Here is a 19,211-nt window from a genome sequence, read left to right as displayed (position 1 = left end):
ACCCGTTACCCAGCAAACCTGCCCCCACCTGTTACACCCCCATCTGTTACACCGATCACACAGACCTAGCTTTGCCGATGCCAGCAAGACTGGTCCTAACACCTCACTGGCTCCCTTCTTAGCTAAGGAGTTAAATAAAATCTTCGACACACATTTGTTTACTTTGCCCGGAGAACTGCAACCTGACCAGTTCATACAGAACTGGGGTTGTGGGGACAGGTCAGGCTGAGTTCTGAAGGGGAAGGTTGCCAGCAAGTCCACAGGAAGTACTGACCACGCCACAAGACGGGGTGACCGTATAGCTAGCCCTGTGCCACCTGCACTGTTTCATTTGGTTTTTACAACCACTTCTATCAGTAATGTTTATCTCCATTCTACAGATGGGGAAACTGAGGCAGCGTGTCTGCGTACCTTCCCCAGGGTCCCAGGACTCGGATTTCAACACAGGCGTTGGCTCGAGATCCTTCACTGTGAACCAGTGGTTCTCCACGTGGGGACATTTGGCAAAGACGGGGGACTGTCGCAACTGAGGGTGGGGTGCTACTGGCGTCTGATGGGTGGGGCTGGGGCCCCGCTAAACACCCCGCAGTGCCCCCCACAGCAAAGAGTCACCAGGCCCCGCGTGTCGTAGCGCTGAGGTTGGGAGAGACACGGTCACCCCGCACAGTAGCTCGGCCCCTCCTCCACACCCCATGTGCTTGGTGGCCCTTCGCACGCCTGCAGTTATCCACTCGCTTGTGACGATTTGTTCAGTCTACACCCCGGGCCCTACATCATCCGCTCCACGTCTCGTGCCCCACGATGCTTGCGGCGCTCACGCTAACGGCTGGTGAACTAAATGCCCGATAAATATTCGCTCACAATTTATTCTACGATTTCTGATATACCTGTGCTCTTTGGAAAAAATCTCAAGGCCGTGTGACAGAGAGAGAGCATGAGACGGCGTGACGTTCGCATATTACAGATTTCTGCTGCACGTGAGGCACGGGATTGCATTTAGCCTAGGAAATCAGAGCAGAGAACCTGAAGCCAGCGTCTGAATTTCAAGCCCCGACTGAGGCTAATTTTTCATTGTCCTTGAAGGTAATCAGGCCTGTGGAAACAGCATCACCAAATTGACCAAATGAGATTTTCAATTAACTCAAACAGATGGCTTAAATTTTCCAGGTGACTTTCCATATTAATTCAGTGAGTTTGCTGGACCAGGCCTCGGCAGGCTTGGCAGGGATGGGGGCTGAAAGGAAAACAATGAAATATTGGATCTTCAGGGGAGGAGGCAGAGCGATGACCGGAACTTTTCTTCTACCCCAGCAGAAGCACATGAGCCAGATCAGCTCAACACCTCCCCCTCCCCCCTGACCAGCATATACCAAGGGCTCTGGGACTCCAGGCACCGGTGGCTCGGGGGCCAGCTTCATTAGCCTCTGGAGACATTGCGACCCTCTGATATGATTGAGGAGACCAATCCTGGGCAGGGAGAGAGGCCGCGAGGAGCCATTTATGGAGCCCAGAATTCTGTGCTTGGTCTGTGTACCTGAGGACCTCACAGCATTTTATTATCCACGGAGAAGAAAGCGTTAAAAGAATCTCTGTGGAATTTTCCACAGGCTCACGCTTCTGAGGGTCTTACTAAGGAAGTCACTGCAGGAGAGGACCACACCATCCACAGAATACCAGCAGTACCCAATGCCAGAGCGCCCAGCCCTGGGCAGGGCCTGTGGAGGAGTCGGAGCGGATGGGGCCACAGCTCCTGTCCTTCCAGAAGCTGCCAGAAGCGACTAATAATGTGGAGTTCTGTAACTGGATAGTAAAGGCCTGGGCTAGAGGTTTTGGAAAATTTGCGGTGGGTGTCCTCTGAGTCTCAGAATGAATCGTTCTTGGCTTCACTGGGCCCATACCTAGACTTACGGAGATCTATCGGCGAGTGGGTCTGGTGTCTGTACGGTGGGCTCCCCTGTTTTTCAGTCTCCCATCAACATCCCCCATAGAGAAGCTTACTGCTGATATGGGGGGTTCTGGAAGTCTATTCAGTCCCCAGGCTGTTCAAACTTTGGTGATACTCAGACCACTTCACTTAGATAGACCCTACTCAGCAGTTTTGATTAAAAGAAAAAAAAAAAAAATCTACCCAAACCAGACGGTAATGATAACAGGCCAGTTACCTTTGCCAATATGCTCTAACACCTACACAGGTTATCTTACCAACCAGGAGAAGTGGGTTACTAGAGCAGGGTTTACCACCAGCCCTTGAGCTGCCAAAGTACGCCATTGTTCTAAAGTTATCTCTTAAATGGGGCACCATTTACAGAAAGTCTGATCATGTGGATTTTCTTGGTTAAGGCTATATCCATTCACCCAATGGATGTTCTCCAGCGTCTGCCTGTGTGAGACAACGTGTCCCTGCTGGAGTCTTGCGGCTGACCTGACATGCCCCTTCCCGAGGAGCCCAGCCTCCCAGGGAGAGCAGTCTGCTCCTAAGGAAAGAAATACTGGTACTGGTTAGACTCGTATTCCTTTCCAGAAAAGTGAATCATGAAGCAGTAAGCAAAGCTTTGGAGGATGTACCTTTTTCTTGGATGTTTCAGAGAGCAGTAAAATAAATCTGGAGAGACCACGTAAATGAACGTTCATCTTATTTTTTTAACATAGTAGAAACAAGGAAGCAAACCTCATCCGTGGGTCATCAGGTGGCATCATCTCCAGATCGTGGGTGGGTCCATTTAAGCCAATGACGTGCAGGGAAATGCTGGGGTTTTCACATCCAGCCTGGGAAGCAAAGAAGACCAGGTGTGAGTAAACCTTCCTGCGGGGACAGTGCCTCAGTTGCTGCACGAAGGACCAAAGGTAACTGGGGTGCCATTCCTTCCCCAGGAACTCTACCCTCTTCTTGTTCCTCCAAGTGCCTCCCGATTATCAACCTGGGAGGGGCAAGGGATGGGACAAGGAGCAGGACAGAAATTCCTGGAGGCCATGCCAGGAGGCAGCACGCCCAAGGGCAAAGACACGGGTGGGGAAGGCTGATGAATGTTGGCCGAGGCCCAGCGGTGGGGAAAGGGAAGTCCCTGGAAAAGGTGCAGAGAAGGTGCTGGGTAGGTTCTGCTCTGCGTCACTGCTGCTCTGTGCTCCCTCTTCGGGCGGAACAGCACTGCCGGGATGGGACAGGGGAACACGTGGCATTATTTGTCAGCGACACGCCGGGTCTGACGGATACCCTTGCTTCTCTGCTCCCTGCATGAAGACATGTCAGGTTCACCACAATAGGGCGGGAGTCTGGCAGGGTCACCAACTCATGCCTCTGATTTGGGAGACAGTACAACGGGGCAAGGGGTGCCTGAGTTCTGTTGGCTAGAATATGCCGCCTTTCCATCCGAATACAAACCATCCGGGCTTCTGTAATTCCAATTTCACCCACCCCAGAGCTCAGTGTGAACTCCAGATGGATCTCAGGTCACCATTCCTAAGTTGGGGAAACTCCCATAACAGGGTTCACAGGGGAAGCCACTGGATCCCTGGCTGTTAGAGGAGTCAGGCAGCCACTGGCCCCACTGTGTGCGTGGGGGGTGGGGCGTTCAGGGGTCAAAAGAGCCCGCATTTAGTTAACCGTTTGTGACTAGAACCCTGGCCCCTTCCACAAGATGTAGAGTCCAGTCCAATCACGCCCAGCTGAAAAGGGAGAATTCTGTCAACAGGCAGGTCCGTGTGGCAGGCTGACATCAAGTGCTGTCGGAGTGGGACGGTGGTGGGGACAATGCTGTGCCTTCACAGAGCTTGTGCTCCTCCACTCAGGGACCTCCTTGGATACTGGCCACGCCGATCGAAGACCCACAGAAAAGGCTCAGTATTGGGGCACCTGGGTGCCTCAGAGGGTCAAGCGTCCGACTGCGGCTCAGGTCATGATCTCACGGCTCGTGGGTTGGGGCCCCGCGTCGGGCTCTGTGCCGACGGCTCGGAGCCCGGAGCCTGCTTTGGATTCTGTGTCTCCTTCTCTCTCTGCCCCTCCCCCTCTTCCTTCTCTCTCTCAAAAAACAAAAAAAAAATTAAGAGAATTGTTTTACCAGGTGCTGTGGACGGAATGTCTGTGTCCCCTACCCCCCAAATTGAGAATTTCTTCCTAGGTCAAAGCCCCAAGCCCCTGTGTGAGAGTATGCGGGGGTGAGGCCTTGGGAAGGCCATCGGGGTCAGGTGAGGTCAGGAGGGTGGGGCCCCGTGAAGGGACTGGTGCCCTCATGTGGCGAGAAAGAGGCACCAGAGCTCCCTCGCTGTGGGAGGACACAGAGGGAAGGCAGGGGTGGAGCAAGAAACACAGTGCTCGCCGGACCCGACCTTCCTGGCACCCCGATCTCGGACTCTCAGGCTCCAGGCAGGGCTGTGAGAAACGAATATATGGCACCTGCACCAACTGTACACCAGGGGCTTCCTCTCTGTGGCCCGGGACGCCGGGCACCTCACTGGCCTCACTTGCACACTATCGCCCCTCTTGCTGCCCCCTGCAGGCTGGCGTGTCCCGTCCTTCCGATACACAAGGTGCGTGGCATCAGCCCTCCGATCTGGGAGATGGTCTGATGGCCTGGGAGCCACGGCTCAGCGCTCACGGGCGCGGGCTCCAGGGGTCCTTCCGAGGCAGCCGCAGGCGGGAAGCAAGTGCTTCGTCACCAGGCAGGTGCAGGCAGTGACCGGCTCACATCCACCCAGCTGTGGCCGTGGCCGTGGCCCTGGAGCGCTCCAGCGAAGCTGGGGCGGGGGGGGGGGGGCAGGGCGGCAGGGCCGCTGAGCCCACTCTGTCAGACAGACATCAGTGTCTCTGCAGCGGTGCAGGCTGCAGAAAACGTGGCACCAGTCCTTGCTTCGTGCCAGGATGCTGTGATTTGCTAACAAAGCAAGGTTCAGACATCTGTACCCCTCCCCCTCCACCGCACCCTTGCTGTCCTGCCAGTCTCTGTGCCAACAACTTGGTCTGGGAAGCAATTAGAGACTACAGGCCAGGATATGACCAAACACAAAAGAGCCCTGCACAGACCCAGGGGACCAGGGGCAGACAGAGGTCCCTCGGACCTCCCAGAAGCCAAACTCTAAAATAGGGACGTGACGAGAGAGGGCCCCAGGAGCAGGCAGTGTGACTTTGTTGCCATGGACTCACAAGGGGAGGTAAGGTACTTATTTTGGGTCCCATGAAACTCACACAAATGATTAACGGCAGTTCAACTATTTAAGATAGAGTAAACCTGCCAACAAATTCAACTCAGCGGAGATGGGAATTTAATGCAGTGTAATGGGAAATAATTAATCTTGCCTCTGTTCTGCTGCATTGCTCAGAACACGTCTGATTCTACAGCTCCACGTCTGGAGTCGCCTGGGTCGGGGGGACTGAGGAACGAGGCAAAGAATTCACTCTACTGTTTCCTGTCGCCTACCTTGGGGTAGTGGTAGGGCTTCACTGTGGGGTAGATGGAGCCAGTGTAGGTTGGGAGCTCCATGACGGGCACACGGGAGTCGTTGATGGTGGCGTAGGCGAGCCTCGTGCCGTCTGGAGACCACCAATGGGCGATGTGGGTCTTCAAAATCTCCTCTAAGGGAACACAAAGCAGAGAAATGTGGACACACAATGGACACACACATGGAGTGCACACCAATGGTGCGTGGACACATCTGTGAGCTGGCCAGCAAATCATGAACCCCGCCTTGGGGACACTGACCTTCTACAACCTTCGAGTGGTCTTCACCGTGCCCTGGATATGCCTTCCTTCCACGGGGCTCAAGAAAAGCCTGGTGCTGACCACCAAGCCCCAGAATGAACCCCAATAAATCAAGGTCCAACTGAACAGAAGTTCATTGTCTGGAGAGCTTCTCTCTCTCTCTCTCTCTCGTTTGCACAAATTTGAACACTATGAGCCAATGAGTGCTTTCTGAATTGACTTATTGCGCCACTGTGAGTTATTATTTTAAGATGCTTTACAAAAGCAAAGCTACAGGAAATCAATCCACGCAGAAGCAGGGCACATCCAGGCAGAACCGAGTGAGAAAGAAAGCTGTGTTGTAGGTTACATCCTGGAAAATCTCAGATCAGCTTGCGGGAGATGCCTGGGGACACATACTCCCTCATGAACAGCCGTGCGAAAGAACAGGTTCAAAGGTCAGCACATTCCTCAGCCTTAAAGGAAGGACGGATTTCACTTCCTGTGGCAGAAAAACAAAATGGCCCCATCTCCAACGGGGCTGAAATGCAAATGATAATTCTCACAGGCTTCCCCCAGAAATGCCCATTATTGTGTGTTAGTGCAGCCAAGTGTCTTGGCTAATCAGAGTTGTTACCTGTGGATGATTTTTGTGGAATCTGTGATCTATTCCAGAAAGAACAATTCTATTCTGCTTAAAACTCCTCCAGTGTACCAAGTCAGGGTGCTGGGGACCAGAGACCCCATCTGGGTGCTAAACAGCTTTTAGGTCAAAGGATTGTCTCTTGTACACAATCCATATGCATTATAAACAAATTCCCTCCAGATTTGTTTTTAAAGTAATCATCAATAGGGGCACCTGCGTGGCTCACTTGGTTAAGTGTCCAACGCTTGATTTTGGCTCAGGTCATGATCTCATGGTTCATGAGTTCCAGCCCCGTGTTGGGCTTTGCACTGACAGTGTGGAGACTGCTTGGGATCCTCTCTCCCTCTCTCTGCCCCTCCCCTGCTCACACACTCACTCACTCTCTCTCTCAAGAATAAATAAAAACAAAATAGAGTATGGGGAAAAAAAAAAAAAGAGGTTAGAGTGGGAGAGAGCCAAAGCATAAGAGACTGTTAAAAACTGAGAACAAACTGAGGGTTGATGGGGGGTGGGAGGGAGGGGAGGATGGGTATTGAGGAGGGCACCTTTTGGGATGAGCACTGGGTGTTGTATGGAAACCAATTTGACAATAAATTTCATATATTAAAAAAAAAATAGAGTAACGATTGAAAAATTCTCCAATCACGTAATACAAGTCCCACTGAGCTGGCTATCATCAGGTGTGTGCCATAAACCAGCCCCACATGCCCGTATGGCAGAAAGCTGATGAGGAAGCTGAAATCATGCTGAAAATGGGTGCACATAACCCAAGGGACAGCATACGCTGGAACAGAGCCAAGGACAACTGGCCGCAGAAGGAGAAGATCACGGGGGAAGGAACACGGAGGAGACGAGGGAGCTGGGCTAGCCTAGGTGGTGGACAGGTTGGGGGGGGAAGCACCGCAGGGATGGGATGGCCACAGGGTGGACACGAGGGCTTAGGGCCACGTCCTGGGGGCCACGTCCTGGAGGCGCTCGCATCCAAGTCCAGGCCTGTGAGTGAGGCAGGCTGCAAACCCTTAGTCCCGGTGCGGGGGTGCCCGAAGGCAGCTGTCCGTCCACCCCCGGGTCACTGGCCTGGTCTCTCAGGGGAGGAGCCCCCAAGTCTGTGGCACCTGCAGCAGCAAGTGTCATTCTCCTTGGAAGCAACTCCTCCTTGCCTTCTGGGTGCTGTCCTCCAGCGGCCAGAAGCTCATGGAGACTCCCCTCAATGCAACACGGGCTTGTACTTGGCTGGTCACCAGACGGTAGAGTCTCACGAAATACCCAACACTCCTGTCCCCAATGCACCCAGGTCTGAATGCGGGGCTCCGTGGACAACAGATGAAGAGCCACGGAGTCCTTGGTTCTAGCCCCTGGACAAGGTCCCTCTGTCCACCGAGGGCATGGCCATCACCCCTAACAGCACCGCCCCCCTCCCTCCTGCATCCTGCCACCTGGGGGCGTCCCACGAGTGGGCTCAGAAGCTTTTCCAGAGCCCACAGAGGCCCAAAGGTCTCCTGAGGTTTAAAAAAAAAAAAAAAAGGAAGAAGACCGCCTCTCCAGAGCCTGGAATTTTCCAGCGTCTTCAGCAGCCAGCAAAGTGACTTTCAGGTGAGTGTGGAATGAGGTGATTCAGAAGTGGCTGTACCCAGAACCACCTGACTCCTCGGGTTGGCTCTGTGGAGGGTGAGTAATAGACTCCAGCAGATGGCCTGCTGGAAAAAATAGGCACCATTTGCAATGCAATTTGTGGGTGATTCTGCTCAATCGCTTCTGTGCTGCAGGGCTGGGACGGGGGGAGCCAATCAAGGCGAGTGGAATCACAGCCAGTGAACGGAATTCAAGGGGCAGGGGGCAGGAAGCAGACCCCCCCCTCCCCCTCCCGCCCCCAAAGTCAGTGGCGAGGGGCCTGGCAGCGGTTTCCACAGCACGTGAATTCATGGCCAACTCAGGCTAATCCCAACGGGAAAACGGCTGGCTGACAAAGCCTTCTTAAGTGGAGAAGTTTGACAGAAACAAGCCACCACAACCCCTGTGAAGGCGAATCATCTGCTTCTGCTCTTTGGACCCAGAGCAATCCCCTAGAACGAGAGGGATGACCTTGTGCCAAGTGGCCCCGCCATGTGTCCGGTGGGCCCGCGTGCGTGGGTGGGGGGTGGCCGGGGGAGCAAGAGACAACTAGCTTCCCACGTCCAGCTGTCTTTGTGTGCAAGCTGCTTCCAGACTCGCCCTCAGGAGAGAATGAATGGGGTTGAAGGCCGAGCCTGACTTCGGGCAGAGAGTAATCAGTTTCCATCAATTCCGTCGGCAAATGCCAGCGCGTTTCTGCTAAGCTCAAAGCACCGGGAAACGGGGATGCAAAAGAAGGGTCACTTCAGACTCTCGCTTGTGCCGGGTGGAAAGGGAAGTCAGAGACCATATAGCTCCGGGATGACAAATTCTGGCGAATGTTATTCTCTTCAGTTCTCTTCCACGGCGAGATGACGGCAAACGGGAAGGAACCCTGCCCTGCGCGGGGTTGGGGGGTGGGGGGAAGGCATACAAAACCAGGGGAACGGTAGCTTACTTTCTCCAGATGCCCTTTAACACAGGGCTCCTCTGCTCTTTTATTTCTCTCTGTGTTAGTTGCTCAATAAAGACATCATTAAGTATAAGAAACTAAGGGGAGAAGGACCAGGCAGATAAAGCCGTGGCATTTTTTGTGTTAATTATGAACATCCTTTTTCTGCAAACGCTTTCTTCAGGATCTCCGGCTTAATGAGGCAGTTGGCTTAAATGCCATGAAGTGAATGTACCTTAGGAACAGAGTTCTGCAGAGGGAAAAAAACAAAAACAAAAACAAACCCCGATTTCGTCAACTAAATTAACTGCATGAGCCCTCGCCTTGGAACAGGACAAGAAGCCTGCCTTTCTGAGCAAGTAACTACAGGTAACTTGGGAAACCAGATGCTTAGCTTGCCTTCCTTCACCTTGCCCGTCCTGCCCAGGGACCACTGCAGAGTCATACGAGAAGAACACACTGGGGGCCATCAACTAGTCGTAAGTGGCAGAAAGCTCCATCCATGTGCTTAGTTCATGGCGGGATCTGAATCAATCCTCCTCATTTCTTCTCACCATATCTTCAAGAAGTCGACTCGACTATTTGAATGTTATTTGCTCGTGACAAGCACTGTTGAGGGCTTATCTGGAGGGCAAACTCTCTCTGGGCTCAAGGTGGTCAGGGCCGATCCAGCAAAGAGGCCGATCACGCGCCCCCGAGAGCGTGTGGCAGATGCAGAAGAGAAGGGACGCCCACACCCTTCCGTGGTGGCAGACTGGCGTCCCTGGGGGCGGTCCTCCAGAGAGCACGTGGGAAGGGGTGTGCCCTTCAGTACTCCGCGCAGGACAATCTGGAGGGCACAGGCATCTTCTCCCCCAAATCTCAAGGGGTGGCTTTGGTGTCTACTCTGGTTAAGAATGACCAATGTGAGGGGCGCCTGGGTGGCTCAGTTGGTTAAGCGTCCAACTCTTGGTTTTGGCTCAGGTTTTGTCTCTCACGGTTTGTGACTTCGAGCCCTGCGTCGGGTTCTGCACCGATGATGAGAAGCTTGCGTGGGATTCTCTCCCTCTCTCTGCTCCTTCCCTGTGCACATGCTCTCTCTCTCTCAAAATAAACAAATAAACATTAAAAAGAGAAAGGATGACCAATTTGAGAAATATGCTATCTCGGATCCAATAAGCATTGCATTTTGGAACTGTAGGCATCGAGTTTATCAGTATACGCGACGTATGTTTCCAAATTGTTCATGGGGAGTTACCCTCCTGAACAGAAGAATCACAGGTTCCTCTTAAAGGTGTCCGGTGGGCTCACTTGTGTCCCCCTCACATATGATACAAAGTGATATGCTGTGTCCTAATCCCTGGTGCCCAGGAGTGTGACCTTATTTGGAAGCAAGGTCATTGCAGATGGAATTAAGGTGAGGTCATTCTGGAGCAGGGTGGGCCTCCACCCAACAGGACTGGTCTCCTTATGAGGAGAGGAAAGGAGACGCAGAGACAGATGGGGACGATGTTGTGGGAAGGCAAAGGCAGAGAATGGAGGGATGTGTCCAGAAGACACGGGACACCAAGGGGTTGCCAGCCACCAGGAGCTGGGAGGGATAAGAAAGGTACTAACCAGAGTCTCGGAGGGAGAACAGCTCTGTGACCCCTCAACCTCACACTTCCAGCCTATGGAACCTGAACAGTACATTTCTGTTGAAAGCCATCCAGGTTGTGGCGGCCTCAGGCGACTTGTGCAGGGCTATGTCTACACCGTGTAGACTGGATATGTCTACACCGGTTGCAGGGAGCCAGCTCCACACTGGTAGGAAATACACTCCTGAGTCAGGGGCCCAGAGGCCGCCAAATTCTTCCCTGAAACCCATGGGGCGGGATTTCTAAGTCAGACCTGCCCAGCATGGTGGCACATATGGCTGGCCCCCGCCCTCGCAGCAGGTGGGCTGGACCCAGCGCCCCTGCACCCCCAGCGCACACACGCATGCACACAGATGTGACACTGAGTGTGCTGGGCTGAGCCCCGCGCCCCCCTGCCGCTGATGCTTCCAGCCTCTAATGGGCTGACGGGGTTGGCTTGTCTCTGCCTCTGCCCAACACGCTGGGTACTTGTGACTGGGCCCTTCCTGAACCCCGGCCGGACGTAAGAACACACTCTCTCGTTTAACTAACCCCCACAGCGTGCTTGGTATGCCGCAGGCACTGTTGTAAGTACTGCGCACACAGCAACTCTCTCCGTCCTGCTCGAGCCTCACGTGTAGGTAAATGGCTCCTCGGACTCCGTCGCCTGCAGCGCGAAGCCGCGGCCTGGCCCACTCTCCGGACAGGGCACGTTTGCCACCAGGCTCTCCCTGCACGATCTCAGGGACAGTTACTCAGCAACAGTGGCCGTCACCGCCGGGACCCCCATTTATGAAACACGACCGCGAGCCAGGCTCGGTGCTCACACCTTAGCGTGTTTCTGCTTGTTCACTTCTCAGGCAGCTCCCCTCGGGGCCCTGGATCCCTCCCTTGGTCCAGGTGACCGAGGCCCCGCTCCCAAGCCGGCAGAGAAACCCAACGGCCCCTCCCGTGCCTAGTACTCAACTCAGGGAGTGTGTAACAGAGACCTTTCAACGACAGCATTCAGCATGGTCCCTGTCATCTCTGCTCCCCGGATGCCCGTAACCACCCCGCAGTAACCCCGTCCCGGGCTGAGGACTTGGAGGCTGAGAGAAGTGAACGTTGTTGAACAAAGGCTGAGTGTTCAGCTCCTACCAAGGCCCCCGCTGTATGTGCTGGAGAGGAAACACACAAGCGTAGATTACAGCGGACAAAACACCGGCACGACCAGCAGTCCCAGGGTTAGCGGTCGGTGCCAGAATGGGAGACCCGCAGGGGCTAGAAACACAGGAGGTCTCTTCGTCGTTGGAGCAAAGTGGGGAAGGCTCTCGTGGGGAGCACTGCTAACTGCTCCCCAACATCCACAGTCCGCTCTTCCTTCAGGACAAGAACCAACGACGGATAGCCAGGTTCAGGGCCTTCCGGAATAGAGACACGCCCGGGCTCTCAGAGAAGCTCTGAGTAGTGTCCAGGTCCTCCCTTCCGGAAAGGGCGTGAGCACCAAGGCCTCCCCGCCCCTCCCCACCCCGTCCTGTGGGCAGGTGCGGACTGCGCAGGTGACAAACAGCCTAGTGTGGATCCTGCAGGTCTGTGGGAGGTTAGAGAGTTCGCGAGTGCCTCATCGCGAGGCCGAGCTCCTGCAGCAAATCCCGAGTCAGAGCCATGGAGGCCGGAGTGCCCCGGTCGGCGTCTGCAGAGGCCCCATACCCAGGAAAGGACACCCCCACATCTGCATGCTGCCGGCTCTTCAAGGAGGGAGAGACACTTCCAGCCCAGAGCTGAGGCCTGATCTGCAGTCCCCGCGGGGAGGCCGCCGAGCCAGAGGCCAACATCAGACAAGGACCTGGAAGGGTGTGGGGTGGAGGGCTGTGTGGGACTGAAGCGTGCAAGGTGCCTCCCTGACCACTGCATCCGGGGGCTCCCCAGGCAGACAGGCCAACCTGGGACCCAGGACTGGTTAAAAACAGATCCAGGGTAGACGAGGGATGTGTAGACATGCAGGGCAGGGGTTGGAGAGCCTCCTGCAGAATGGGCTCCTGAAGACAGAGCTGTCTCCTTTTCCTGGGGGGGCGAGGTGAGGGAGGCCAGGGTCCACACTCATCGGAGCCCGTGGACGGAATGCTTGAATCTGCACCTGCCCCCACAGCCGGCTCTCTGACCTGCGGATGGCGCGGGGTGCGGGGGGCATGGGGCGCTCGGCTGGTCTCCGCCTTCCCCGCCTCAGCAGGGCCATCTGCGAACGGCCAGAGCTGACAGCTGAGGTGCTGGGCTGGCAAAGGCTAAGAGTTCTCCCTCTTTCGCTCCCAGACCCACCATCTGCCGTGTCTGCACTTTGGCTATTTCCCTTTTTGAAGCTTCGGCTGCCCGCTGGGACAGGCTGGCCACACCGAGGAGGTCCGGCTGCCCGGCTGCTCTGTCAGGACCTCAGTGTTCAGGGGCCAGGCGTGTTGGCTTAGAGACAGGAGGTAAAGTTACAGACCACCTCCAAAAGCAGAAAACACGATGTTCCTGAATTTATACTCGCTGCAGAGATGGCTGGACCATCGCTTAGAGCAACGGGCTCACAGGAGCCCTTCTGTGTCTGTGGGTCCTTAACCCTCAGGTCCCCTGAGCTCCGCCCGTCACTATTTGGCTGTTTTCCTGAGGCTCTAGTGAGAGTAATTCCGCGGGCCTCAATCCACGTGTGGTGCACGAATCTAACTACCTGGGTGGACTGATTTGGGGAAGGTCTTAGGGGGTCACACCTGACTGAAGGAGACAACGTCAGAAGTAGCTTCCCAAACTGAACTCATAAGACCCTTCCGACATTATTTTGGGTTACTGACGCTCTTTTCTTCCTGGGAAGTCATTCATACTTTAGTATGAGCTTGACACCTTGCTGGGTATGGCACACTGTATTTTCCAGAATTGGCCCAGGTGATATTTCTGGTCCCACATGCTTTTCCAGGACTCTGCGCTCCCCCATCAAGAGGCGAGGTCTGTGTGTCTCTCCCTCGAACCTGAGCAGCCCTGTGCAGCAGCCTCAACCACCAGAATGTGATAAAAATGATGCTGTGTAACTGACTACTAAGGCAGCGTGGCTTCTCCCTGGCCCTCTCTTGCTTGAGAAGCTCCCCATTAACACCACCGCCGGCCCTGCTGTAGGGAAGCCGAGGCCGAGTGGAGACCCACGTGCCGTGTTCTGGTCTCAGCCGGCAGCCAGCATCAACCATGGGACACACGAGGGGACCAGCCTCCCGGTTGCCCCAGCTGGTGAGAGTAGACAGAAGGGGTACACCTGCCAAGCTGCGCCCAATTTATACAAGTCACTGTTTCAGGCGGTTTATTTGGATCAATGAGATCAACGTTAGTTAAGAGAAGTTTTGGACAGAACGAGGGCCAGGAAGAAGAAACCCGGGCCAGCGCGGTCGCCTCCTGTTCCTACGTGACCCTCTTCCTTTGCATTGCCTCCCACTCTTTGCCCCTCGTTTTGACCATGGGAACTTGAGGGAGCTTCCAGAACTTAGGCCTGAAGCTCTCCATTTACTTGAACCACACCCAGGCAGGTGACCGTCTCCCAGAGGATCTCACTTCTCATTCATTTGTTCATGGATTCATGTATTCAGCCGTCCCACCCACTCATTCACTCAGTGGGGTGAACAAACATCTTAATGAGGCCGACAGAACACAGATTTGGGTAGACACGAGGTCTCACAGTGAATCAGAGGACACAGACGATGTCGGCTCACCTGTACTCCAGAACACTCTAGAACAAGGCTGTCGGTGTGCACTCTTGTTTATTCCTGAGGCAGGGGTTTCTAGCTTGGGTCTAAGAGGTGGGTCTTGCAAGGCTCTGGGAGGGGGAAGGCAGCAGAGATATCTGGTTTCTGGTCTCCATTTTGGCCCTGTGGCCTGGCCCTGGGATCAGCCCCTGGCCTCCTGGGGCCTCCTGTGGACACCTGGCCCCTCCCCCCGTGCTGGTTCAGACGGACAAGCTGCTGCCGGAAAGAAGTCTCCACGCTCTTGAGCTGTTGGAGAAAGGCTCGCCAGTTCTCTCTCCTCGCCCCCTCCCTTACCAAATTACCGTGCTGATGTGAAGGAGGCATTTAAAGTACAAGAGGGTCCTCATCGGGGAGATAATCAAGTGATAATCAAACATCTGCAGAGTCAGGTAAGCACGGAACTGGAGTGTGCTTTCTGCGGAGGAGCGCCATAAGGCGTGGGGGCCTGGCTGTGGACCAGGGAGCCCGGAGGCCAGAGGCCGGCGGGGCTAACCTGGGCTGGAGGACCTCGAGTCTCAGGGCCACGAAATCGGCATCTGACCCAGCAGCCAAAAAAGCGACTTCTGGAGCAAAATCCATAGAAAAATCGTGTCACCTAGGAAAATGCCTGGTTTCCACCTGCTACTTCCAGAGGCCGTGTGCTACCAGGGGAGAGCTGGACTCTGCCTCTGACCTGCCCTCCAGGCCCTCTTCCTCGACTCTAGAACGAGAGGATCGGCTTCCCTTTCTAAAGGTGGGTGAGTGCCCCTTCTCACAGAAATACAAGGCAGGTGTCATATTTTAATTCAGTCCGAAATGCTCAACACATTTAAAAAAGTAAATCGGTATTTCATTCCTCACAAGGGCATCTGACATACCGGACCGATATTTAACTGCACTGTGACGTACAACGTATTTGGTTCTACGTAAAACCAAGTGTGACCGTGGATTCACGGACTTGCTGACAAGGCTTCATAGCCTGTTTCCCACCTGACCGCTTGGGGCCCTGACTTACGTGTCCACTGAGCTTCCTTTGAGCAGATTCTAGAAGGCCTGTACCAGACTGGATGCCATGCTGCTTCCTGAGTCTTGGAAAAGTAACCTCTGGGGCACGTGGATGGCTCAGTCTGTTGAGCGACCGACCTCGGCTCAGGTCACGATCTCACGGTTTGCACATTTGAGCCCCGCGTCGGGCTCTGTGCTGACGGCTTGGAACCCGGAGCCTGCTTTGGATTCTGGTGCCTCCCTCTCTCTCTGCCCCTCCCCCGCTCACGCTCCATCTCTTTCTCTCTCTCCCTCAAAAATAAATAACCATTAGAAAAAAAAGTAACCACCAACTATAAGCAGAGGTTTGTGGAGGCTGCATTGGCTAGAAAACTGTGACTTTAGAGCAGCCTGGAAGTAAGTCTGCCCACGGGGTAGGGCAGCTCCACGGGGTAGAGTACCTCCCTGGGAGGGAGCTCGAGGCAGAGAAGAGTGCAGCACGTTCCAATAGGGACGTGTGTTCAAGTGCTGCTCAGTCACCTGTTCCCGGGCCGCCCCTGATCTGCCCACCGTCTTTCCTCAGAGTGGAGGCTAACTTTGAATGCCACATGGCCTCCAGTGAACTCTGAAGCCCTAAACGAACATCCCGGGGGAATCACGAGCCCTTGTTTAGTGTCAATATTCCTATTTTGCGTGCCCAGGATTTCCCATCCCAGCGACGGTACGGACCACCAACTATCCAGGCGCCCTGATGGATGCTCTGGAGGACAGAGGGGACCACTGACTTCTGCCAGAAGGATCTCACGTGGATCTGGAAGGACAAGACTTGAGCAAAAATGCCCTCCCACATCCTCAGTGCAGGTGGCCCCTGCAGGAAGGTGATCTTGTTTCAAAATGACTTCGTACATGTTTAAAAATCATGCAAGACCCTAAGAAATAAGGGGACAGAGGGCTGCAGGTGAGAAGAGGGAACTTGCGTGTGCTGGGGGGCTGGGGGGTGTTAGGAAGGCGCTTTTCCAGACACTCTGCGAATCCCTGCAGGGCGGTCAACTCACACCCAAAGGGGAGAGAGGCTGTGTCCCTGGAGGGACGGGAGGTCGACAGGGAAGGACAATGACATGCGGACAGACTGCATTCCCTTTTGTTCTTCCCTGAGTAGCACCTGTACCAAATCAGGTGTCACAAAGTGACGGGAAAGTACACGAGGACCATCTTCGAAGGCTTCCCGAAAAGGGACTGAGGAGGAGGCTGACGGCCTTCGGGAACAGTGCCCCATCCTGGTTACCAGGGTGTGGTGCTCAGGAGGACGGATGCTAGAATTGGGCGTGCGAGATCCAAATTCTGGCCCAGCCACTCACCAGCTGTGTGACCTTAGGTAAGAGATGCCTCAGTTTCTCCATCTGTAAATGGGGATGAAAACAGTCTCTACCTCGTTGGGCTGTTGTTACCCCAGTTCTATTAGTTGTTATACATAAATACACTGGTGCCTGTGCCCTGTGAGTGCCATACAATGTCTGTCATCATGGGGACAGATAGTAGGGCCTACTGAGGGAGCAGAAGAAACCCAAATGGAAAATGAGCCTAGGAGCAGTTGGATGAAGTGGTCAAGAGGGAGCTGACCTCGCGCCTGGAGAGCCCGGCACGTGGTCACGGAACCACCTGGAGAGCGGGGGCATCTCAGTATTGATCCCCCCTCGCTGGTCCTGGTGATTGGAGGGTTAAGACAGCAACGGCCACACTTCCCTACGGGGTCCCAGCGGGTTACTGTGGCCTCGGGGGGACGATCTGCAGGGGATATGACTGAAAATCAGGGCCAAGAAGGGTCGTTGGGATTTCCACTGCACGCTTCGTAAAGCATCTGCAAAAAGGGTGTTTCCTCTGTAACAAAACAACCCGAACAAACACCACCACCCCTCCGCCCAGGTCCTCATGATTTTCTAATAAAAACAACGCAGTGAGGATCAGCGCTGGGAGGGCAGGGCTGAGTCGAGGCAGAAAGACAACGTTCTGCCGTCCCTGTCGCAGAAAGCACATGACTGTGACCCCTCCTCTAACTGCACGCCCCGGCGACACCGTTACTCTCCCCTTCTTCCTGCCAAACCTCACGGGCAGAGTGAGGGTGCCTGACGCATCAAGGGCTCATTTTATCCTCAAGACAAGCACCTCAGGTTTGGGCCGTTGCTGCCTTCGTTTTCACCCTTGAGGAAATCCTAGGGGAAAAGTTTAAATAATTCGCCCCAACCCTGAGCTGGTAAGTGAAAGAGTGGATCCGTGGAAAACACTAAACGCAACCACTTTTGTCCAAAGTGTCTTCCCGGCTCCAACCCACCCCCCGACCTCCGCCACTGTGGCTTCAGACCCCGTGCACTCCCCCCAAAACGGGATGCAGACGGCACGGCTGGGGCCTCGTGTGCCCTCGCCAAACACTGTTTTAAATTCAGCTCCTGAAATGTGTTCCATTTAATAACAGAGAATGTTCTACCATAATACTCTAACTGACTTTGATACTAATTTAATAATCTATACAGTGATTGGTTTAGTGTCTTAGGTAAAATATATTACCAACCCTATCATGATTTTTAATTTCCTTGGACAGTTACAGTTTTCTTCCTGGTGTTTTGCCAAAGCTGATCATCCTGTTAATATTCACAAGAAAGTTAAAAATGATTGAGATTCTGAAATTGGAATTTTAATTGGATAGTGACTTTGCTACCAACTGAGATTTACCACAGTTTGTATTTATGAAGGGTTTTTTTTTTCCCCAAGTGCTGACTTTATTTTGTCCTCTCCTGAAAGTTAGAATTTTTCACCACACAACAAAATTATAGCTTTGAAATTATATGTAACATTTCTTTTATGCACTGGCTTTTGCTTTAAAATTGTGTGATGAGAATAATATTTCCTCTTACAATACACTGCAGAAAAGCTCATTATAATACACGTTTTCAAAGAAAATCCTAACAGAGCATAGCCCCCTTAATCAGTCTGAGATAGTCTGCATAATTATTTCTTAATATCAGTGAAAACATATTTTTAAAATAATGGATATCAGAAACAACGTGTTTGAGACAGAAAATTAGGTCTTAAGTTTCTGCTTTTTGAAAAGCAGAAGGTTAATTAGCTGTAGATTATAAACAGCACTCAGAACAGCTTCTGTACCCAACAACATCAAATTATTAATTACTCTTGGTTCTACGGTTCAAAGTACAAGAGCCTGCCTTTTGACTTATGCAGACGCATCCTGAGCACGAGGGAACGGCCCAGGAATCCGGGATGGAGAAGGGACGCTGCCGTGCTCTTCCTAGGATGTGGGCGGAGAAGAGGAGAGGCGGGTGGTCCGGGAGCAAGGCACATCCCCAAGCCCGGGGCCAAGCCGTTCCCCGAAGCCCACCCCTGTCCCCACCTGCTTCCGCCCCCCCCCCCCCCCCCCCCCCCCCCGGTCACCGCGTTTTCCGGGAGTGTCGCCCTAGCTCTAAGTGAAGCAGTGCTGTGCTGGGCATTAGGCTGAGGACGCGAGGTCACCTGTTCCAGGTGGGCACATGGAGCCCAGACCAGGAGCCTCGGCCGGACGGGTTTCACAGGCAGGGGCCGTGCTTGAGAACAGGAGAGAATAATGAGGGGCGGTGACCATGACTCTGGGACAGTCCCCACCCCTTCCTTTGAAAACAGCTGCCTGAGGGGCGTGGCTCCACGGGTTCAACACGGGCCAGGTACTGCCAGTCAGAAGCACCTTCTGGTGTCACACACCCAGTGCCATCCGTGGCCCAGGCAGTGGCCCTGCTTTCCTGGAAATCATAGATCCAGAGGGGACCCCACCTGGGCATACCTAGGTGTGCTGGAGTGTTGTATGACGTTTCATTACCAAACAATGACACGAGGGCCAAGAGCCACACCCTTGTTCCTCTTCAGTAACTTTAGCAACCCAGCAAGTTAGGACTGCAGGTATAGGTCCCGTTCTCCAGGTGTTTAGAAGGAGAATCTGTAAGATTTACTGCCTTTTCCTAGCCCATCCCTTCCCCTTCCCTCCCAGAGAACCGCCCAGCACAGGGC

General features: G+C 54.0%; 1 protein-coding gene across 6 annotated transcripts in view; it reads right to left on the bottom strand.

The window, feature by feature from the left end:
- Positions 1-19,211, bottom strand: part of DPP6 (dipeptidyl peptidase like 6) — a 949,991-nt gene that overhangs the window by 91,859 nt on the left and 838,921 nt on the right. For all 6 annotated transcript variants that reach the window (XM_045053301.1, XM_045053300.1, XM_045053302.1 and 3 more), the window contains exons 9-10: positions 5,412-5,566; positions 2,669-2,766 (exon numbers count right to left, since the gene is read on the bottom strand). In XM_045053301.1, coding sequence (XP_044909236.1) covers positions 2,669-2,766; positions 5,412-5,566 — 253 coding nt within the window. The remainder of the gene's footprint in view (positions 1-2,668; positions 2,767-5,411; positions 5,567-19,211) is intronic.

This window comes from Felis catus, chromosome A2 (assembly GCF_018350175.1).
Source record: "Felis catus isolate Fca126 chromosome A2, F.catus_Fca126_mat1.0, whole genome shotgun sequence".
Classification (NCBI taxonomy): Eukaryota; Metazoa; Chordata; class Mammalia; order Carnivora; family Felidae; genus Felis; species Felis catus.
The sequence above is the reverse complement of the archived record's forward strand: the minus strand, read 5'-3'. Positions and strand labels throughout refer to the sequence as shown.